Genomic DNA, 24,007 nt, shown 5'->3' on the forward strand with positions numbered 1-24,007 from the left:
ATTAGTTGTAATGGTGAATGACAGACTGTTTATAAGAACCTATGGGTAGCATCGGAGAACCATGAAAAGTGAAGGAGAATCAATTGTGTAATGTGGAACCAATTATAGTTGCTAAAGTTATGACTGTCAAAGCCAAAAGCAATAATAAGGTGCCATAGTGCAGAACTAATTAATTGAACTGAACTAACCTATGAAGGATAACACAAACTGCGGGGTACCTAATTCCTTAAACGGGTCCAAGTTTCACCCAGTGAGCATCAAACATCAGCGACACATATTTTGTACCTGATAAAAATTCTGAAGTTGTTTTTATCTTATTATTTGAATAAACAATTCTTCCTGGACCTCCAGCGACTCGTGTTCCTCCTTGTGCTTTCGGAATTTCGACTTTGTCTGTGGAACATTTGTCCTTTTTATTGGTTTTGTGTTTCCTCTCCCGACTGTAAACATCTACTGACACACTGAAAAGTTAATTCCAACAGCAAGAACACCTCTCAAGGCATTCTACTCACATAAGCCTATTTAGATCCCTCTTTCTTTCAATATTTCAGCTCTTTAATTTCATCCTTTTCAAACAGAAATTTTGGGTTGGCACAGACAACACATTTTAGATGATCCAACCTACTGTTGCTGCCCAGAAGTTTTTGTTTTTGATATCAACAGTTGAATCTTCTAATGATGATTTTTTGCGAAATGTGGCATCATATTGAGATTCAGAACATAATTCCTAAATAGTGTTGAACATTTCAAACTTTATGTCTTTTTGGCAAAGAAACTTCTATATGTAAAAAAAACTTTTGTGTGGGATCACTGAAATGGGTGGAAGACCTACCAACTGAGTGTAAAGAACATTTTGTCTCCAGTAGATGCGATCTGGATAAGTACAAAATTTTTTTTTGCTATTGAAGATCAGAGAATTGCTTTTCTGTGTATATTCTTTTGGAGGTGCGATGATTGCAAAAATGTGAAGTTTTTTCACACTCTGTGTGGTCATACTGCTCTGAGCACTTTTCACATAATATATTTATGGTTAATGTATTAGTTATAGGATTTTTTGGTCTCATATTTGTTGGATAGTGCGATGTATGAGACTCATCATATTTGATAATACCAGGAAATATACTGTATATTTTGTGATTCATTCAGTAGAAGTATATAAAAAAAGAGTAAGCAGCACTTGCCTTGCCTACTGACTGTAACAATCTGCCAACATGATTCTCCACAGCCGCAGCATCTTTTATAGCTTTTTCACGGTATCTGAAAAGACAATACAGTACAGCAATATATTTATTTTTTTTAAATCAGACTTGTGTATTTTATTTTAGAAACACAGAATTATAAACACCCTTGTAAGCTTATGTTTTAACTTTTGCAATCTACTTTGAGCACGGACTATTAGCAAATAGCTGGATAAAAATAATTTGGCTTTCTAAGATCTTAAAAGATGCAACAAACTAAAACAGAATGCACAAGTCTAATTTGTCAGAATTCAAATTAAAATAAGAGGTGAAGGGTACATAAATTCACATGGGAAATGACTCTGTGATGGGCTATTTGCACGCTGTATTTAATCAGTACTACCTTCAATGCCAATGATCCTATATTATAGGAATATTAATATGAAGAATGTTGTATTTTAAAGGAAGGTGCAATACTGGAAGATTAGGTTTATACTTTCAATAATCTTCTTTCTGTTAGTCCCTGGAGGATTCCATACGCTAGGTGTTCAATCCCAACCTACAGTCCAGGTATTGCAGGAATTCACATCTTTTCAGAACATATGTGCACTCCCCCTAGTGGTAAAATCAGTTCAGTCCCAAAGTGAAGCACATACCTGTAAATCCAGGACAAAGGGGGTACAGGGGAGAATCCTCATTAACACAAGTAACTCACAAACTGGTTTACTCTGCAAAATATTAACAAGTAATAAACAAGCACAAAGGCAACTCAGAAAAAAACATTGAGGAACAACCTGCCATTTGCAACGAACACCCCAAGAAAGACCTTTGGTAAAATGTATACAGTGCTCCTCCGCGAATTCGTGGTATTTTACGACCGCGAAGGGGAGACAGCAGAGGGCAGCTGGAGAGGCAGGAGAGGGCAGCCGGAGCGCTGGCGAGTGAAAGAAATCATTCGCTGTATGCTCAGACTGCCTCTTCCTGTACTAAAGTCAGACTTCACCAATCAGGAGCTGCTTTGACACGCAGCTCCTGATTGGTGAGGCCCGACTTTAGTACAGGAAGAGGCAGTCAGAGCATACAGCGAGTGAATTCCTTCACTTGCCGGTGCTCCGGCTGCCCTCTCCTGCCTCTCCAGATGCCCTCTCCTGTCTCCCCTACCTAAAAACCGTATTCGCGGTTTTTTTACATTTGTGGGGGTTCCTGAAACGGAACCCCCGCGAATATCGAAGGAGTACTGTACTCACAGAAACTCCCCACAGGATCTGGCAACTGGCTGGAAAAATCTTCAAGCCTGCAATGACAATAACCGAGGCAGAAAGATGCAGGCTATCCCAAACAACTCAGTGAATACAGAGAGGGCAGATCGTATGGAATCCTCCGCATTGCATTCTGGAAAAGGCGCTTGCCAAACTTATCCATGGTTTTTCCCTCTCTGCCAGGAGGGGTGGAAGCATAGACACTGGAGCCCTGAGTTTTCTTTAAGGTGGACTCCACCAGGAGAGATTCATGGGGCAATTGAGGCTTGTCAAACCCTGGGATGGGGATGACCCGATACAAGCTATCCAATTTGCGAGGGGCCCCAGGGACAGTGAGGGGGCTCTCCCAGTTCTTATAAAAAGTTTCCCGTAGGATATCATGTACGGGTAACTTAAGGAATTCTTTGGGAGGTTGCTCAAAGTCTAGGGCATCGAGAAAGGCCTGTGACTTTTTAGAGTCGGACTCTAAGGGAATGGAAAGAGCAGCTGACATCTCTCTGAGAAATTTGGTGAACGAGGACTGTTCAGGTTTTGAGACGGTATCAGTCACTGAAGGTTCCTCGTCCGTCGAGGAAGCGTCTTCCTCGGTACCGTGTGGGGATTCTTCCCATAAGTCTGGGTCCCTGATGTCGGGGTGCGCACGGCGGGACATCGGTGTGGAGGGCTCGGCATGGCGGGTTTTGGAGAGAGACTTGCCAGAGCAGACCGAGGCGGTACCGGGAGAGGAAGACCGGTGCCGTTCCTGGTACCGAGAAGGATCGGCATCAGAGCGGGTCTGTACCGCAGGTTGGGAAAGATGTGGCTCAGCCGAGAGGACCGGCATGGAAAAGCGGTACCGAGGGGGTCGACACCGATGGGACGGTGCGAGGCTCGGACCGGTCCTATATCGGAAGGTGCGGTGCCGGCAACAGTTGTTGGAGTTGTTGCTGCAGCTGCTCCTGTAACTGGGTTTGGAGTATGGCCGCAATGCGGTCGTCCAGGTGGGGCACCGGTACCGCTTTTTTCTTTTTCGGTACCATAGGTGCCGCTCTACGCTCCGGCGATGAGGAGGCCGATGACGAGGCACTCACCGATATCGGAGCGGAGCGTTTGCGGGGTCGGTGCGGTGCCGGGGTTGCCGGTGTCGCAACCGTGGCAGGAGGGCGCTCAAGGGAAGTGGAAGGCTTCTTAGCCGGCTTACCTGGGGCCATCGACCTCGAAGAAGGATCCGGTGGAGTCGAAGTAGTCGGTGTCGACTTTTGCGGTGCCGTCGACGTCGTGGCAGATTCCATGGCAGATCCGGTACCGAACAGAATATTTTGCTGGATCTGCCTATTTTTTAATGTGCGCTTTTTAAGCGTAGCACAGCGGGTGCAGGTGTCAGCCCAATGCTCTGGACCCAAGCACTGCAGGCACCAATTGTGCGGGTCGGTGAGAGAGATCGGGCGTGCACACCGCTGGCACTTCTTAAAGCCCGGTTGAGGGGGCATGAAGGGAAACACGGCCTCCGCAAAATCAAAGCCGGAGGCCTGTATGGTGGCAACAGGCCCCGCCGGGGCCGGTCCGAAAAAATAAAGAAAACTCGACGAGTTTTTTTTTTTTTTTTTTAAAGAAAATTAACGGGATCCGAAAGGAAAAAAACTGAAAATAAAGTACGCGAGCGGGAAGGCAGAAATAAGTTTTCAACAGCCGTTGAACACATGCGACTTCTTCGCTCCGCGGAAACGAAGAAACTGGGGACCACGCACTCCTCCGTCGGGCGGGAAGGCACTCGCGCATGTGCGGTGCGGCCAACTAGAACTTTCTAGTTAAAAGTACCGGGGCTCCGTCGGTGACGTCACCCATGCGTTAAGAATATGCTGCCTGCTTGTCCTGGGATAAAGAATGTACAGTATAGAGGAAAACACCCGCATTTATCACACAGAAAAAAGGTTCTCTGCACAAAAGAGCAGAAACGCCAAAATACACCGTGGATACTAAAACCGCGGATTCGGAGGGAGAAGTGTATGTTTTCAAACCACTGAACCTGTCTGGCACGAGAAAGTATAAGGAGCATCTGTCTAAGAGCTCTCCGGGGTACTGGAACAGATTTAAGCATCCCGAAGACTAGGAGGCGCTGCAGATTATCGCAGACCCTGAACTCTGTTGTCGGCGACTTGCCAGAGTCTAGAAACTAAGCTGCAGGGAGTAAAAGTAAGATTAACAAGTGTCCGATGAAAGTCGAATCCACACTGACAAAACAGAAGGAGACAGCCTGCGAGTGAGGAAACCACATCATCCCCAGGTGACATTGGCGCTTTTTAATTTTAATTTTTTTTTTTTAATAGTGTGTATGTGCGTGTGTGGCGTAGCCACTGCACAGGAACCTAAGGACGCCTGAAAACCCCCTGACAACACCTGTACGAGGAACGAAGAGAACTACGATCCCTTCCCGATGGCCAGTGAAACTGGATTACAGGGAGGAACGTAGGGCGGCAAGCACCACATCTGAGGTCATCCCGACCTATACCAACAAGAATCCCTTGAAAGGACAGCCACTGAAGGAGATTTAGGGTCTGGGAATAATAGAGCTATTCACACTGCCTTTGCTTGTCAGCGTTTTTCAGCAGCTATGGGGAGAGAAAAGGACTTTTCTGCCTCAGAACATCTCCAAATGCCTCAGGAATGAAGATCTTCGGACTGCCAGCTGGCCAGAGACCGACTCCAATCTCCATCCCCACGCAGCTGGGGGCGGGAAAGGCAGCCTGTGCCCTGAAACCCAGTTGAGTTTCTGTCAAGATGCACTCAGCTTACACTAGAAACCTGTTGACTGTGGGGTCACTGACCAGCAAACTCCATGGGAGGGTACCCTGGGTACTTCCAGGTGGCACACAGCAGGTTGGCTCCACAGATCCACCAGAGCTTCTCTGTGAAGCTGCAGTCCAGCATCGTGGGACTGCATCCTTTTCTCTGACAGTGGACCACTGGGGAGGAGTTTCAAGGCACTGAAGCCACCGAGAAACTAAGTTTAAGTGAACTTTAAGCAAAAAAAATAAGAAACAGAAGCAGAGCAACAGCAAGCTAATCAGCCAACTAGGGGAGGTGGGAGGGTTGTGAGAAAAGCTGCCTGCTGTCCTCAAATAACTATGCTTTATCCTAGGACAAGCAGGCAGCATATTCTCACATGTGGGACTCCCTAGCTGCCAGGATCATGATTGTGAGCCTGGCGAAGCTGGTATCTAAACAGAGAATAAATTTTGTAGAACTGCTTGGCTGAACCAACTATCCCTTCTGGAATGATTCTCCAAACAACAGTGGGATTGTGAATGTATGAATTGAGAACCAGGTGGCTGCTTTACAGATGTTCTCAATGAAAGTGGAACATAGATGGACTACTGAAGTTGCCATTACTCTTACTTTATGTGCAATGACATGACGCTCCAGCAGCACTTCAATCTGAGCATAGCAAAAGGAGATATAGTCCACCAGCCATGTGGAGATGGTTCTCTTAGTGACAAGAACTCCAAGTCTGTTTGGACTGAATGACAGGAACAGTTGCGTGGAAGTCATGTGAGTTTTTGTTCGATCCAAGTAATAAGCAATATCATGATTACAGTCCAATGTATGGAAAGCTTCTTCACCAGGGTGAGAATGTGATCTTGGAAAGAAAACAGGAAAAACTAGACTGAGTGAGATGACTTTTAGGAGGCACATGGTAAATTGCTGTATATGGTGGATCTGATACAAGCATTTGAAGTTCACTAACTCAGTACGCAGACAAGATACAGATTAGGAAGGCTACTTTCCAAGTTGGAAGATTGAGAGATGAAGTCGAAAGTGGCTCGAAAGGAGGTTTCATCATAGTGGACAGTATAACATTAAGGTCCCAAGCAACTGGAGGAGGTTTGATTAATGATTTGATATAAAAAAGACCCTTCATGAATCTGGAAACTAAAGGATGTACTGATAGTGGTTTTTATCCAGAATTGTATGAAAAACTGTAATAGCACTGAGGTGAACTCTTACAGAAGTAGTTTTAAGACCAGAATTAGAAAGGTGTAGGAGATAATCCAAAACTGATGGGAGAGGACAAGTTATTGAATCCAATTTGTTAAGGTTATACCAGACTGTGAAGCGGGTCCACTTAAAGCGATAACAGCATTGTGCAGAAAGTAGTAAAGTATCTAACTGTTGAGAGAGATATACCATGCTGTGGGAGTCAACAAACGTACATTGGGATGGAGAGCCCTCATTCTGTGTCAGCAGCGTTGGAAAGATTTGAAGTGTGATGGGATCTCTTACACTGAATTGTAGAAGAGGAAACCACAGTTGATGCAGCCATCAGAGTGCTATGAGAATCATGGTTGCGTGTTCTAGGTGAAGTTTGAAAAAAGTCTTCCCGATTAGAGGTATTCAAGGGAAAGCACATAGAATTTTGTCTGTCCAATCCAGGAGGAAGGCACTGGACTCCAGGCAATTGGGAGTGTAGATTCTGGAACAGAAGACTGGAAGTTTGTGATTGTGAAAGGATGCAAAGAGATCCACCTCTGGAGTTCCCCAATTCGAAAATATTTGAAGTGAAACAGTTAAGTGACCCTTCATGAAGTTGGAGGAGTCTTCTCAACTTGTCTGCTAAGACATTCTGTTTCCCTGTGGGACAAAGTGCTTTAAGGAATATGTTGCGAGAAATCGCTCAGGAACAAATTCTGATTGCTTCTTGACAAAGTGGGCAAGATCTGTGTTTCCTTGTTTGTTCACATAGTACATGGCTACTTGGTTGCCTGTTCGAATGAGTACTACTTGATTGAGCAGAAAATCTTGGAATTTGTAGAGAGCAATGCGGATTGCTCGAAGCTTGAGGAGATTAATGTGGAGAGATTTCTCGAGGATTCCAGGTGCCTTGAGTACAGAGGCTGTCGAGGTGGACTCCCCAACCAAGCATGGAGGCATCCGTTGTCAACATCTTTTGATGTGGCAGAATATGGAAGAGAAGGCCTATGGACAGATTTGTTGATGATAGCCACCCACCACTGAAGGGATTGACAAAATGCTGAGATCACTTGCAGTCGCTGGGACAGCATTATCAGTGGCTTGAGACCATTGGGTTGAGAGTGTCCACTAAGGTTCTCTGATATGTAGACAGGCAAAAGGAGTTACATGAACTGTAGATGCCATGTGACTTAGAAGATACATTTGACGTGCAGTGATGCACTGAAGAGAGGAGACCTTCTGGCAAATATGAATCAGAGTATTGAGCCTCTGTTATGGTGGAAAGGCACAAGCTTGCATACTGTCTGGAAGCACTCCAATGAACTCTAGAATTTGAGTGGATTAGACATGGGATTTCTTGTAACTGATTGCAAAACCGAAAAGTTCTAGAAGACTTATAGTTGAATCCATGGCTAGATGAGTTTTTTGAGGTGTCAGGGTCTTGATTAATCAATCGTCTAGATAAGGGAATACAAGCAGCAAGAGTGGAGTGCTACAGCCACTACAAGTAAACATTCTGTAAATACTTTGGGTGCTGATGTTAGACCAGGGATAGGCAATTCTGATCCTCGAGAGCCACAGGCAGGTCAGGTTTTCAGGATATCCACAATAAATATGCATGAGATAGATTTGCATATCAAGGAGGAAGTGCATGCAAATCCATCTCATACATATTCATTGTGGATATCCTGAAAACCTGACCTGTCTGTGGTTCTCAAGGACTGGAATTGCTAGACCAAATGGAAGCACCTTGTATTGGAATTGGTGTGTGCCTACTTGAAAGCAAAATTATTTCCTGTGGGCTGGGATGATGGGAATGTATGAGCAGACTTATTTGAAATCTAGAAAGCAGAGCCAGTAGTGGTAACAGGGATCCTAGGGAGACCACGCAAAACTTCACCTTCACTAAATACCTGGACAAACTAGGCATAACCTCCTATAGCTATGCAGACGACATCACCATTCTCATACCTTTTGATCAACCAAAGATCACCATAAGAGACACACTACACCGTACACTGGAAACGGTAGCGACTTACTGAAACTCAACCCAGACAAAACAAAATTTATCCTCCTCGAAAATAACAAAGTCCCAACTATAACCAACATAGAAATCAACTCGATCAATTACCCCATTCAAAACATCATAAAACTACTAGGAATGACAATAGACAGATGTTGCACCATGCAACCACAAATAAATAAAACAATACAGAAATCTTTCGCTTTTATGAGAAACCTAAGACAAGTCCGTAAATTCTTCGAAAGAACACAATTCCAGCTCATAGTGCAATCCCTAATCCTAGGTATACTAGATTATTGCAACATCCTCTACCTCCCCTGCCCTGCAATAATGACCAAACAATTACAAACAATTCAAAATACAGCCCTAAGACTCGTCTACTCGTTACACATTACAGAAGCATTCATCAACTCATACTGGCTCACAATCCAGGAAAGAATACTATTCAAATTCTACTGCATACTATTCAAAACTATAAACGGAGACAGCCCAATCTACCTGAACAACCACTTCATCCAAATGACCTCAACCAGACATAGAAAAATTCACACCCCATTCACACACCCTCCAATCAAATAAGTTAAATGGAAAAAACTATACGATGGCCTCCTAGCCACTCAAGCAGCAAAACTAGATAACCAAATATCCAATCTACTGATAACAACTCCAGACTACAAGATGTTCAGAAAAGAAATAACCATACTCTTCAAGAAATCCATGAAAAAGTCTTAACATCACGAATACCTTCCTTCTTCACAAGACTCTCTGATACTACCTGATCTATTCTTTACCTTCTCTAGACAAGACCAATGATCTTCTTTTGTAACTCACCTACCATAAATCTTTTGTAATCCGCTTTGAACTGCAAGGTAATGGCGGAATATAAGTCTCTAATGTAATGTAATGTAAGTATTTATTGAGAGCATGGAGGTCCAGAATTGGACAGAGACCTCTGGTCTTTTTCAGTATCAGGAAATACTTGGAGTAGAACCCTCAGCCCCTCTCCTGCAGAGGTACTTGTTCGATGGTGTTGAACTGTAGGAGAGCTGAGAGCTCTTGGAGAAGGAGAGTGATCTAATGGAAACTGAAAGACTCTCTTGGAAGATAGTTTGGAGGTTTTTTTGTGTAGAAGGGCATAACCTTGTCTCACTATTATGAGGACCCAGTGATCTGTTGTTATCATGAGGGCCCAATGTTGATGGAAGTGAGTGAAATGGCCTCCTTTAGGAAGAGTCTGGGGAATAGGCTGTATTATGCTAGGCTCTCCAGCATAATGTCAAAAAGACTGTTGAGATTTCTGTTGAGTCTGCAGTTGGGATTTTTGAGCCCTTTGCTGTCTAAGACATCTTTAAGAAGGAGCTCTGGAAAACGTAGATGGTAGAATATATCTGCGCTTAGAATAGTAAGAAAAGTGCTTAGGCTTGTAAAAACGGTTAGTCATCGAGTCTTCATGCCTGTCAGGAAGGATGCTGACATAGATTCAAGAACTGCTTGTCTTCTTCAACACAGACCCTATGAGGAGTGATTGATGTTGCAATTGAGGCTTATCAAATCCCAGGCAAGACTGGACTCTGTACAAGGTGTCCAGTTTGCATAAGCCACTGAAACTAAAAGGAATGCTTCCCAATTTTTGAACATAGCATATTTCATCAAATTATGGAAGGGAAGCTTCAGATAATATTTTGGCCATTCTTTATAGTTTAAAGTATCGAAGAGCTCTGCTCTAGGCTCAGACTATGATTCCATTTTTATTGGCAGAGATTGTTCCATCTGCCTGATGAATTTGGTAAATGAGAGACTCTCCAGTGGTGATCTTCTGCGAGGAGGTGGACAAGATGGTCTGATAGAATCCCATAAGACTCCTCAGCAAACAGCTCTGGATAATCAGAGAAGGAATGCAGAGATAAAGCAGAGTCATATTCTTCTATGTCCTGTCTCAGAGATGGGAAGCACTCCTAGTCCCAGTGGCTCCATGCAAACTGGACACCTTGTACAAAGTCCTCATAGAGTCTGTGTTGAAGAAGGCAAGCAATTCCAGACTCTATGCTAGCACTCCTCCTGGCAGGGAGGGCAGAACCTTAGATAAATTTGGTCGTAGACTTTTTTAAAATGCAATGTTAACCAGCAGAATACAGTGGTACCTCGGTTTACGAGTGCACCAGTTTGCGAGTGTTTTGCAAGACGAGCAAAACATTCGCAAAATAAGCACCTCGGAAACCGAGCGTGCCTTGATTTACGAGCGGCCCCCCGCAATCCAGCACCCCCCCCCCCCACCGTGACCTGAAGTCCCCCAGACCCACCCGAACCCGTTTCTTTCTTTCATCTGGCCTCAGCACTGGCATGTCCTGTGCGTTGGTGCCGGTGCCCGAAGATCGGCCTCCTCTTCTGTGCTGGGCCTTGAGCATCTGCGCATGCTCAAGGCCTGCGAGTTCACGTTCTCTCCGAGATCTCAGAGAAACTTGAAACTTACCCTGTTCTAAACAGCATTAAAGAGCTGACTAACTGATAAGATGCAGCAACTTGAAACTTTTACATAAATGCTGTGGAGGATTGTGTTTTCTGTGGCTCCATCCTCTTATCTCATTTCAAATTATCCCATTATGAATAAATCATACCTGAAGAATAACTGAATGCCGAGATGGACATCAAGGAGTGTCAAGACGTACATCAAGTGAACATGTAAAAGAATGTCGACTATGTTGTCGAGGAGAGTGTTGAAAAATACTTTAAGGTGTCCTATGATGCTGATCTGATGAGCATCTGGACCAGGAAGAACTTCGATGACTCAATGTTGTAGCTTTCCTTGACCTCAAACATAGATGGCATGATCTGGCTCTCAATGGTAGCTTGGAGCATTGCTCAAACTGGGCTAGTACCACATGTGTTGTGGCAGGGATTGCACTGCATGGGACTGTAAGATGCCAGCCAGCTCCCTTTGTACCAATTCTCCGATTTGGTACTGTAGGGAGGCACCAGTACTGTGGTAGTCAACGGTACAGATGGTGCAAGATGTATCAGATATCAAGGCTTTGGTGACCTCAATGATAAGGCATGCCTTTGAGAGGACACCACTTGTAAGGATGGCAATCTTGTCTCTGTGCGTCTATGCTTGGGATGCGTTGATGGTGTTGACACCTGAGATGCTGCTGATGTATGTTTGGATGGGGAAGAGCATTTATGCTTCTTAGCCTTTTTAGCTGTTTCCCCCTGATGAAGGCAACACCAATGAGGTAGACTCTGATCTTGGTATCGATGTTTGCACTGATACCAATGCTGCTTGGAATAAGCTGCCCGAATCCCTAAGGCGGGCTCCGTCTCTGGCAGTGTTTAAGGCCCAGTTAAAAGCCCACCTCTTCAAGAGTGCTTTTGACTCTTAACTCCTCTCACCTTGGGTTCTACATACCCAACCCTATATGTCATGTCTGTCTGTCCAAGTTAGAGTGTAAGTTCTTCCGAGCAGGGACTGTCTATAAATGTCAAAATGTACAGTGCTGCATATTCCTTTCAGCGCTATATAAGTGATAAGTAATAGTAGCATCAGAGTCGGCAGACAACCTCGATACATCTGAAGTTGCCCTTAAAAGTTTTTCATATTGGAGCTGCCGAGCTTTAAGTGACCTCCTCTGTAGTCTAGAGCAGCATGGGCAAGAGTCAGGACGATGTTCAGGACCTAGGCACTGGACACACCAGCATTTTATCAAAATTTTTAATAAATCTGGAAACTTGAAATAACTGTAAGAAATGTCTGTGCATAAACTACCCAGGTATCTCCAGAAATGGATTCAAAAAGGTAAGATGTGAACTGTGAATTTAAGTATAAAAGGGTTTAGACAAGTTCCTGGAGGAAAAGTCCATAGTCTGCTGTTGAGACAGATATGGGATGGTAGCATGGAATGCTGCTGCTATTTGAGTTTTTGCCAAGTACTGATGACTTGGATTGGCCTCCGCGAAGACGGGATACTGGGCTAGAAGGACCAATGGTCTGACCCAGTAAGGCTATTCTTATGTTTTTAAATAATAATAAAAACAATACTTTTAAATTTTGACAAGAAAGAATTCAGTATTAAAGTTGAGAAAATAGAACTGCTGTGATTTACGTTACAATAATTAAATAGAGGGGTTTTAACAAGTCATTTTTGTCTAGATTTACAAATAGTATAATTTGAAGGCTTGAGGCTTCAGTTAAATGGTATACTAAGGCCTCAGCTTTCTCTGTTCCTCTGCTGACAGACTTTATTACACTTGATACACCCTCTCTCAGAACATGGTCATCAAACTGGTTTACAATTCCAGGTCCAGCCCAAAATTTCAATATACCTTAACAAAAAAAACAAAAACATATGTACAGAGGAAAATAAAAGAATTGTCCTTCCAACAATAGAGGGTATGGGGGCTAAGTCTACTAACCTGAGAATCTAAAAAGCTAATGTAAAATAATATTTTATTCTTGAGTTTTTGAAAATCTATGTCTAAACAAAAATCGGCCATATGGAGTTCCATAAAGCAGGAGCCAAATTTTAAAAAATGTAGACTCATGTGTAGAATCTAATCTTGCTCTAGATAATGGAGGTATAACTAAGCAGTTTTGATTTGGAGATCTTAATGATTTTGAGGGACAATATGGGATAAAGTAAATATGCCAAATATTGTGGTTGTCCAGAATTAAAAAAAAACTTTTGTTAAATTGCATCCTAACCCTATACGGCAGCCAATGGGTTTCTTTCAAAAGTAAAAGACAGCTTATCAAATTTAGCACCTGTGAAGACTCTAATAGCTAAGTTTTGAATGGATCAAAGTTCTCCCCAGAGCACTGAAGTACCTACACACTCTGCAGTCGGATAAATTTATCTGAATCAGCAATCATATCTGGGATGGTGCCTCGAACAGGTAAATTTCCTTGACCCTCCTTTGCCACAAATTCTTTCAGGGCTCTAATCAGAATCCAAAATGGTGGTGACTGTCAACACAGAAACCATAATATTAGTCCTTAATTCTCACACAGTCGCAGTTACAAACAGTATACTTCTGTGTTTAAAAGATATTGGCCATAGCTTATCATCATTACCTCCTGAGAGAGGCTGACGCAGTGTGGATCAATAAAAAGCTCTTCAATACTGCTTGGTATCTAGAAAAAAAAAAAGGCAGTAAGCATTTAACTGTTGGATATGATCCGAGTGTTTTCACATTTGGGATTAATGTAAGTAATTCAAATGTTTTGTGCACAAATCACCCAAATTCATGAGAAATAGTTGCAATTGAATAAAATATTTAAAAACAGAGAACTTATAAAATTTATAGCCAAAAATTATTCTGCAAACTTGGTGAACAACTACCATCACATCTTCTGTGGCGCAGAGATTCAAGCATGTCTTGAGGGGAAAAAGGGGTTGTAAAGTAAACCCCTGATATTAATAACTTAGATGTACCACCACTCTTTTCACTTATGTAATTATATTATCAGCCACATTATAAGAGATGTTAACTGAGATATTTAACATAAAAGCTAATTGCCATTGCTCTTTTAATGTACCTCCCGGGGCTCCACTGAGAAGTACCAAATTACCTCTTTCTTTACACGGAATGGTATTCTCTACCTCGAGAAATCCCAAAGGTCTTAATAAACCTCTAGTGCATCCTTGTATTGTAATGTTTATCTTAGCTACTCTACATTGTACTAAACAGTTCTTCTTTTCTGTACTGTAAGTCACCTTGAACCTTTGTAGGGATAGTACGACACACAAATACCAGATTAGATTGGAGCATGCAGAAGAAGCCATTGTAGATTAAATGCCCTTCTCTCTGTCTACAAATAAAAAGTCACTCACATACAGTGCCTTATAAATTTTCACACCCAGGTACATTTTCACATTCTAGTATCTAAGAAAATACAATTAAAAAATGCATTACAGCAGGAGTTTGTTCCAATGATTCATAAAATATTTTGTTTAGATCAGTGAAACTCCTATTTAATGCATTTTGATTAATATTTTTTTTGAGAGAGCAGAATGTAAAGCATTTACAAGTGTATGAGGACCTTAGAAGGCACTGTACCCAGGTACCTTTGTTTTCCTTCCAGGATTCCTTGGACTCCAATAAATTTATTACTGCTTCAGGTTGGCACAGAATGGCCAGAAGCCTTGTCACAGCTATCATTACTACCTTTCAAAACATGTTTATACTAATAAAAGCCAACTACAGCATTTTCTTATTTTATCATGTCACATGTATAAAGCAATTTTACAAGCCTTACCTTATTTTGGACACTGGCTCAGATTTCCCATGTAAATGTTAGGACTCATTAGAGGCAGGTTGCGTTTCTTCTAGAGGGTTCCAATTACAGGATTGTACCAGTGTGAAAGGTGACTTGGTTCTCTGGCCCCCGGCCCATTCTTTTCTTTTTTACTGGGGGTTTCCCAACTAGATTTCACAGACAGCTAGTGATTTATACTTTAATCTCCAAAATGTGATCAAGCTCATGCTTCTTTGGGTCATATGCTTTGGGCCTGCCCCAAAATTCAGCAGTTCTGGAGACATTTAGGACATTATATTACGATGCTTTGGGGGAGGCACTGGCTTCCGCAACCGAGGGCATTATTTGGATATTATAATATAGCCGCGCCCAAACCCAAGGGAATGTCAGCTTTTGTAACCAGAGTGCTCTTGCTGGGGAAGAAAGCAATCCTCACTAATTGGCTGTCCCGGGATCCCCCGTCTTATGCCCAGTGGAGATCCTTGATGATAATTCATGCTACGCTGGAACGGAGACTGGTGGGAGACTTGGATCATGGACCAGGTCGTAGATTTTGTCAGACCTGGGAATGTTTCTGGCAGGACCTCACACCGCGTGCTCGCGGTAGACTCTTGAATCTTTAGATTTGACTCAAACTCTCAGCTTTTGATAAGGCTCTGGACTCTCGGGGTGGGGAGGGTTGGGGAAGGGTGTGTGTGCTTACTATGTTATTTACTGGTTGATTCTGCTAATTGTATTTGCGTGTTATTGTTGAAATAATAAAAATCATTTGAACATACTTTAATCTCCAAACTGATCAACATAATTTTGAGAGGAGAGCAGCAGATTCAATTTTGTATAAATGTTAATGATGAAGTTTCTTTGTGGGATACCTCCTTACATCAATTTTCAGATAGGAGTCCCTGTTCTAAACAGCATTAAAGGGCTGACTAACTGATGAGATGCAGCAACAAAAGAGGAATCTGAGGGAGGTCTATGTATCATCCCTTTAACAAAATCAAATTAGAGTGTAAGAATGCACTAAGGGCTGAATTAGTTCACCAAGGTAAGAAGCACTTTATTTTATTAAAATTGAGGTAAACACAGAATTGTCCTAGATTTCTTTTCTAAGTGAAAAAGTAGACAGTGCAAGATACTAAAAAATGTTAAGGGCTAAAGCACCATTAGAGAATCAAGCACTGTACTTTGAGCAAAAAAAACAAGGATGTTCAGCACAAAAATGGAACATCAGAAAACTAGACTGCTTAATCCAAAAGACACAAACTGGGCTAGTATTTGTCCTTTCTCAACATTTGAAATATTGTGTTCCTTTCATACAGCTAGGGGTAAGGGCTGTTCACTTGATCCATGACCCCTTGTAGTAATTGTAGTGTAAGAGATATTGCAATTTCAAGTTTGTCATCAATTGTTAATTGTGCAAGGGGCAAATTATTGCCCAATTTCTAATCTGTTCTTCTTAGCTAAAGTTTTAGAAAAATATGTACTATTGTAGCTCAAGGAATATTTGTGAACACCATGGGTTACTTGATATCCATCAATGTGGGTTTAGAAGGAATCATGGCATACAGACTGCTTATTTCTACTTTTTATAAGCTGAGACTTCAGTTAGCTCGCAGTGGTTGATGCTTGCCACATCAAAACTGACAGAGGCAATTAGTCAATTTCAGATTACTGCTTTTCCATCTAAGGATGCCAAGTTCTTGGGTCGGTTCACTTTTTTCATGCAAGGCAATTTAAGGTAGCATCTGATGAGGTTGAGTCAATATGAAAGTCATTATAGTACTCCTTCAGATTTGTCTCTATCCCCAATTGTTTAATATTTATCCTCTGCCTCTGAGGTTACTGAATTTGGTATATAAATTCTACAGAATATATAAAAATATTGCTTCTACTGAACAGTGCTGACACTGGAATGAGACTAAGTCATGTATTGGTTTGTGCCAGTAAATGGACTGGGATAAACACAACAAGTTAGCATTAAATTTAAAAAAAGACAGAAGGCCTTTGGGTCAGACTGCTATTGTCTCGGGCCCCCCTTTGTAATAAGATTTACATATTTCTCCTTTGTGCAATAAAGGTGTGATGACAGATGAACATTTTACAATGAACGAACAAGTAACATATGTCACTCAAACTATATTTTTAAAATTAGTTATTTTAGAGACATCATCATCTTTGCCTCCCTCAGGATTTCTGTACTATTCTTCAGGCTCTGGTCCTGCATGGATTGGACTGTTGTGTAAGAGGATTTAGGAGTTTATATCTGTGGTCATTACAATGAGTTCAAAATGTGACAGCTAGGTTGACTGGCTGCCAAATGAGGGATGACTTTGTGCCATTATTTGGTAGCACTTTATAGGCTACCAATCAAGCAGCATGTCAAATTCAAGGTTTGCTAGTTTGTTTTAAAATAATGAAGCTTAATTTTGAAGCCTTTGAATATCTAAAAATCTGTTTCAATGGCACCTTCCAACACAAAACTTGCAATTGGGATCTGCCCATTATTTTGAGAGTTTCATCCCTAAGAGTTGCTAAATTAACTAGAAACTGTTCTACTGCTTTCTCTATTACTGCTCCTTAATTATGGAATAGTTTTCTCTTAGAGGTTAGGGTGGAGCTTGACAGGAAACATTTTAGAAAACTGTTGAAAGCCCTCTAATTTTAAGGAAGACTTCTCCTTGGAATAACGTGAATTTAAGCACGAGTCAGTGATTTTAATATAAGTTATTACCTGAATTGTTCTTATAATATTTTATTTGTGATTTTATTGTTAACTGCATTGGATGTTTTTTAATTGGTGTTGGACTATATAAATAAGTAAAGCCACTTCTTTTAATGGGCCAGGGTTGCTTTTTCCTGCCAGCAATCACAATGCTTACCTTAGAAAACTTGCTCTGACATATCCTAGTGAGTAGAATATACCAGTGTTTCTCAACTTCCTGAAGCCAAGTACCCCCTAAGTCAGGGATCTCAAAGTCCCTCCTTGAGGGCCGCAATCCAGTCGGGTTTTCAGGATTTCCCCAATGAATATGCATTGAAAGCAGTGCATGCACATAGATCTCATGCATATTCATTGGGGAAATCCTGAAAACCCAACTGGATTGCGGCCCTCAAGGAGGGACTTTGAGACCCCTGCCCTAAATCTAACAAATATCAACCGAGTACCCCCACCCAAGCTCCACCCCAGTCTCTGCCCCGACCCCACCCCCATAATAATACTAATTGAAATGCAATTTCTTCCATCCATTTTTCATATACACACAATATAATCTTATTAATACATAATGGTAACCACAAAATTAAAAAAACACAAAGCACACTGTATGCACAAAAAATGTTAATCATCATTTATAGTCTTTTTTTTTTTCAAAGAGGTCGACTAATGACTTTAAAATATGCAATGTCACCTCAGTAACAACTATAGAAAAATAGACAAATATAGTGCAAAATATAGACAGAGTACAATGCTAGTGGCTCACAGACATTTTCAAAAAACATAATTACAGTATTTCCTTTCACAAGCCATATTTTGAAGTCACTGTCAAATAGCAATGCAGAGGAAATGTTTACCCCTAGCATCTGCTCTCCAAGGTATTCCAGCCAGAGCACATCACTTCCAAAAACTACAAGGTAAAAATTTTAAGATCACCATGTCACTTTTATTCTAAAAACAAACAAACAAACAAACTTGCAATCTACCTTCGTGGCAGTCAAAGAGGTGTTGACATTTTTAATTGCTTCCTCAAAATTCTCCTCATCTTCTGGCACTCCATTTTCTTTCGTTAAAATTCCTGATTGGAAGAGGAACAGATAATGTAGACTATAAATCTTTTTTTTTAAATAAATAAATAAACAAACAAACTGTTTATTTGTGGGAACCATAGTCTCTAATAAAAAGCATCCTGAAATTTATTTATCTCTATCTTGATTGGTACCTTGGGGTGGACCTGAAGGAGGACCGGGGGTGGTTGGGGGGTGAGTAATAGGGGTAGGGATTGGTTGGTATTTGCCTTTCTTATGGGCTTGTCTTATTTGTTGGACTATATCTTATTACTTGTGTCTGGTTTGCTCCTTTGGGGCACCAGGTATTGGGGCCCTATCAGGGATTTGAGCTTGGGGTTGGGGGTTATATGGGTGAACTGGTGGGGGGGTTGTTTTTCTGACGATAATAATGTGAGCTTGTTCTGTCTTACATTATCCTTCTGTTTTCTCATTTGTTGAGCTCAATAAAATACATTTAACAATAAAAAGCATCCTGTTGAAACATGAATTCAGACATGCATATCTTACCTCTTCTAATGAAATCTCGAAAGGCTTCTTTCTCCTTGTAGCTTTTAGGTATTTGCCCATTGTTCTAAATATAAAATTAGAACCAGAACTGTCAATTCAAATTCCAAACTGATTGCTCTATACTTATCTGCATTTCATTGCTAGATTCTCCAATAAAGGTTCCCATGATGAAATTTGGACTTACTATTAATTTTCTTTCCTTGAATCCTGATAGTCTAGATCAGAGATCTCAAAGTCCCTTCTTGAGGGCCGCAATCCAGTTGGGTTTTCAGGATTTCCCCAATTAATATGCACTGAAAGCAGTGCATGCACAAAGATATCATGTATATTCATTGGGGAAATCTTGAAAACCCGACTGGATTTCAGCCTTCAAGGAGGGACTTTGAGACCCCTGGTCTAGATTATACAAGTGAATTATGTCACCGTACCAGCAAATGAAGGCAAGAAAGTGCAGCACAGCAGAATAGCCAGTATCCTCCTGACAAAGCTAACAACCACAGGGTTAACATTTAGTGTGGTTTAAGCGGGTTGGGAGCTGATATTCAGTATAAATGAACTAGACAGTGCTGTTGAGTATCAGCTCTGACCACTGTGGTCCTCTCTGGTTAGTGCCAGAATGGTTTTGGGGTGGAATCAGAAGTTCAGGAAAATATTAAGTGCTGGTGCATACTTAGCTCACCAAATTGTAGGACCATACAAAATTTAGTTCTAACTTAGCCCAGTTAGCTATGCAGGTCCAGCACTGAATATCGACCATAGCCATGTAATTTCTGAGTGCTACTGTTGAACCGGCACTTAATATCCAGGCTAATTGAGCTGGCAGTGATCAGCATATATTAACAACATAACAACATTTTTTTCTCAAAATAGTCTCCTTCTCTGCAGTGGCGAAGTGAAGGGAGGAGGCGCCCGGGGCAGTGGTGCTCCCCCGCCCTCCTCTCCTCCCACCACTTCTTCTGCACCAACTGGGCCATCCTCCTCGCCACACCTCCCCCCCACCCCCGTGTAGGAGGCACCCCGGGCAGTGGTGCCTCCCGCTCTCCTCTCCATCCCTCGCTCCTTCCACGCCAACCCCGCCATCCTCCTCAAAGCACCTTCCCCCACCACACTTGTACTCTCTCTTCCCACGACAGTGCGAGTAGCTTTTTCGGGCTGCTGTTCTCTCTAGCTTTCCCTCTGATGTTACTTCCTGGCCCCTCGACCTGGAAATGATTTCAGAGGGAGCCAGGCCAGCATGAGCAATAGGCTAGAATAGTTTCTCCCGCTGGTGAAGATTTTAAAGAGGTACGAGGGGCCAGGGAAGGGAAGGCTCAAGCACGGGGGGGCAGAAGGGTGCCGGCACCCCTCACCAAGATGGCGCCTGGGGCGCCCTCCCCCCTATGCCACTTCTTCTCTGGACTAGAGGTCTGCACGGGAACAGGGATCACGGGAATCCCACGGGTCCTGCGGGGATCCCCCCCTAGGTCAACGGGACTCCCATGGGGATGGAACTGGGGTTCCTATCTTCCTGACTTGAGACCTACCTTATTTCCAGTTTGGCGCTGTGCTGAGCTCCATCCGAGTCCTGAAGAATCAGCAGCATGTCACATAAGTATGGAGCTCATCACGTAGACACAGGCACACATTGGTTCAGCTGCAGCACAACAGGCCAATCACAAGCAAACTCAGAGTTCTAACGTCGTTTGTGATTGACCCATTGTGCTGCAGCTGAACCAATGTGTGCCTGTGCTAAGCTTACTGCCTACGTGATGAGCTCTAGACTGGAATGCTGCTTGCTTGTGTCTCTTCGCAGCCCGGTGTTCTCGACCAGGTAAGTCCCGTGCAGGGGAAGGGTTGGAATGCTGCGTCCGTTATGGGAGGGCGGCGGTTATCACATTGATCTCAGACTGACCATCTTCTCCCCCACTTAGCAGCTCGTAACGGGGTAAAATAGGTCCTTTATTGGGCACAGTGGTGAAGATGCTCGGCAGGAGTCAGGCACTTAAAAAGACCTGGTTTTGCCTCCCTGGCGTGCATGGTAAAAATCAGAGCGGTATAACTGATGCCATGGGAAAAACTAGGAGTGGATCAACTTCTTTGGTTGACCCGGATTAAGGTAGTAACCGTGAGCCTGCTGAGGGGGAAGGGAAGGAAAAGAAAGTTATAATAGAGATGGCAAGTTATCCAGTTTAAGGCAGGAGGCTTTATAGCCAGGTCTGGTTTAGCACTTACATCCCCAAGTAGTGTGAGATTTGTAGTCTCTGATTCTACCCATTGGAATCGGTGCAGCAAATGGATTATAAAAAAAAATAAATAAATAAAAACTTTCTGAAATAATTGCTGCTTTTTATGGGGACAGGTAACTTTTAGGTGGGGAAGGGCAGGGACCGAGAGGATTCCTCATATGGACAGAGGGATTCCTCACGGGGACGGGTGGGATTTCAGTCCCCGTGCAACTCTCTACTCTGGACCCCATGTTTCAAGGAACTTGTAAATACCCAGGCCCTCACCAGCCTCCATGCCAGTTCCCCTCCTCCAGGAATAGAGCATCCCCAGGCAGGCCTTTCAGATCTTTGAGTGACCACAGATTCATTTGAAAGTTACAAATCATACTAGATATCAACTACCTATGACTTACTGGCAGGTTCTGAACTTCTTATGCAAAATTCACAGAAAGGAAATTAACAGTAAGTTCAAATTTTATTTTCCTTAACATCCTGTCAAACCAGTCAAGTGGGATGTGCTCATGCTCTCTTACCCTGTGTAGGAAGAAGTCCAGGCTGCTTATAGAACAGTATCTCTCAAAACCACATTGCCATTAGACTGTACATCTAGCTTGTAATGCTTGTTGAATGAGTGCAAGACCACACTGCTGCCCTACAAGGGGCTGATTCTTGATATGGAGCCATAAGTTAGGTGGTGGTAGGCGTCCTACCACTAACTTAATTGGTTTAATTGGCTTTAATCGGTGCAGTAATTGACCGCATTTAAAACCAATTAAAATCTTATTTTTAAAAATGCAGGCGCCGGAATTGCATCTACAGAGGCATCTAGCAGCACCTAAAGTCAAAGTAGGCGTGGTTTTGGCCAGAAAGACATTAAGGCCCAGATTCTCTAACCAGCGCCCATGTCAGTGGTCTTGTTAAAAGCTGCCACTGATTGTGTGTCAATCAAGCAACAGCGCCAGTTAGAGAACTGCACCTCAAGCGCCTATGTAGGCACGATTCTCGCAAAACACAGGTGCCAGAAATGTAAGCCTGGCCTACATTTCTGGTGCCTATCTTTGTCAGGGGATCCCAACAATAGGCCACAGCCTGCCATCAGCTGATCATGGCAGAGGAATCCCTGATCATCTGAGTCAGCAGGACAATCTAAAACCACAATTTGGGAAGTCCTGCTGGCTCAACTGTTTGGGGATTCCTTTGATGTGATCAGTTGAACCATAAGGGAGATCCCTAATTCCTCTCTCTCCCTCCCACCAGCCCTCCAAGGAGAGGCCCCTCCCCCAAGCCTGACATCCCCTCCCCTCATACCTATTATGGAACATTGGCAGGAGGGATGCCCACTCCCTCCTACCAGCTAGGAATGTTCCTACAAAGCTGATCTTTGGACTGCCAGTCAGACTCCAATGTCTGATTATACCTCCACCCTTGTGAACCATCGTATACGCACCTGAAAGGGTGGAGGCACAACAACACAGCTGGCACCCTGCAAGACACCACTGAGCCTTCTAACAGAAGGTGAGACCACTATAGGGACAGCCCTGAGATCCAGAGAAAACTATGCAGGTTGGCCAACAGGTACCTAGTGAGATCGGCCTGTCAGCTACAGACTAGAGACTGTGAATGTTCTAGCAGACAGAACTTCAAAATCGCTCCAAGCACTTAAATACCCGAAAGGGGAACAAAATTACATCAAATTAAAAATAAGAAAATGGGGAGAGCAGAACAGACACAACTACAGCCATGAGTGCAGAAGGAAGAAACTGTAGAAGGAGCTAAACAGCACTGTGAAGTACTATAGAGGCAGAGTGAAAAAACCCAGAGTAGATTCCTTCTACAACCATGTGGCTAAAGGGAAATAACCCTACTGTCTAGAATGTCTTACCTATTGCACTGAAAGACTGAAGAGCTACAGAACAGCCCACTGGGGAAGGGGCAAAGTCAAAAAAAAAGATAGTGGATGCCTTCTGCAATCTCACGATTAAAGAGGGACATAGACCAAATGTTCAAGACTACTGTACCTTTTGCACCAGAACATGTTTTGTCAGGTAATTTTTTTTATAATAGAATACTCAGAACATAAATGATACTGTATTTCTGACCCCAACATACCTCATTGTACCATGTTTCGAGAAACTTTGCAACAACCACGATCCATGGAGTGTGGCTGTGATCCTGCAAATATGACAAAGAAGGTGGATGGAAGATACTCCAATTACTGTATTAAGGCAGCAATTTCACCATTACCCAGCTGTTAGGAGACAGTTTCTGTGATATTGGGGTGTGACCCTGGGGTATAATTCTAGGTTTATTTTAGTTTTAATATATATGGTTGGGGAATTGATATGTATGGTAATCTATATATATATAAAATCGGAGGTATGTATGTGTGTATGTGCCGCGATCACGCAAAAACGGCTTGACCGATTTGAATGAAACTTGGTATGCAGATCCCTCACTACCTGGGATGATATGTTCTGGGGGTCTCGCGGCCCACCTGCACACGTGGGCGGAGCTACAAACAGAAAATCAGATTTCACCCATTCATGTCAATGGAAAAAATGTAAAAAGCTGTGGGACCGATTTGAACGAAACTTGGTATGCAGATCCCTCACTACCTGGGGTGATATGTTCTGGGGGTCTCGCGGCCCACCTGCACACGTGGGCGGAGCTACAAACAGAAAATCATATTTCACCCATTCAAGTCAATGGAAAAAATGTAAAAAGCTGTGGGACCGATTTGAACGCAAATTGGTATGCAGATCCCTCACTACCTGGGGTGATATGTTCTGGGGGTCTCGCAGCCCACCTGCACACGTGGGCGGAGCTACAAACAGAAAATCTGATTTCACCCATTC

The 24,007-nt window shown here is 42.8% G+C and overlaps 1 protein-coding gene across 1 annotated transcript in view; it reads right to left on the reverse strand.

Annotated features, from left to right (window-relative positions):
- NAE1 (NEDD8 activating enzyme E1 subunit 1) overlaps positions 1–24,007 on the reverse strand; it is a 107,801-nt gene that overhangs the window by 14,022 nt on the left and 69,772 nt on the right. Inside the window, exons 9-14 of the mRNA XM_033941031.1 lie at positions 23,262–23,324; positions 18,949–19,012; positions 18,358–18,449; positions 13,474–13,533; positions 13,232–13,365; positions 1,182–1,257 (exon numbers count right to left, since the gene is read on the reverse strand). Of these exons, the coding sequence (XP_033796922.1) occupies positions 1,182–1,257; positions 13,232–13,365; positions 13,474–13,533; positions 18,358–18,449; positions 18,949–19,012; positions 23,262–23,324 (489 nt within the window). The remainder of the gene's footprint in view (positions 1–1,181; positions 1,258–13,231; positions 13,366–13,473; positions 13,534–18,357; positions 18,450–18,948; positions 19,013–23,261; positions 23,325–24,007) is intronic.

This window comes from Geotrypetes seraphini, chromosome 4 (assembly GCF_902459505.1).
Source record: "Geotrypetes seraphini chromosome 4, aGeoSer1.1, whole genome shotgun sequence".
Lineage (NCBI taxonomy): Eukaryota > Metazoa > Chordata > Amphibia > Gymnophiona > Dermophiidae > Geotrypetes > Geotrypetes seraphini.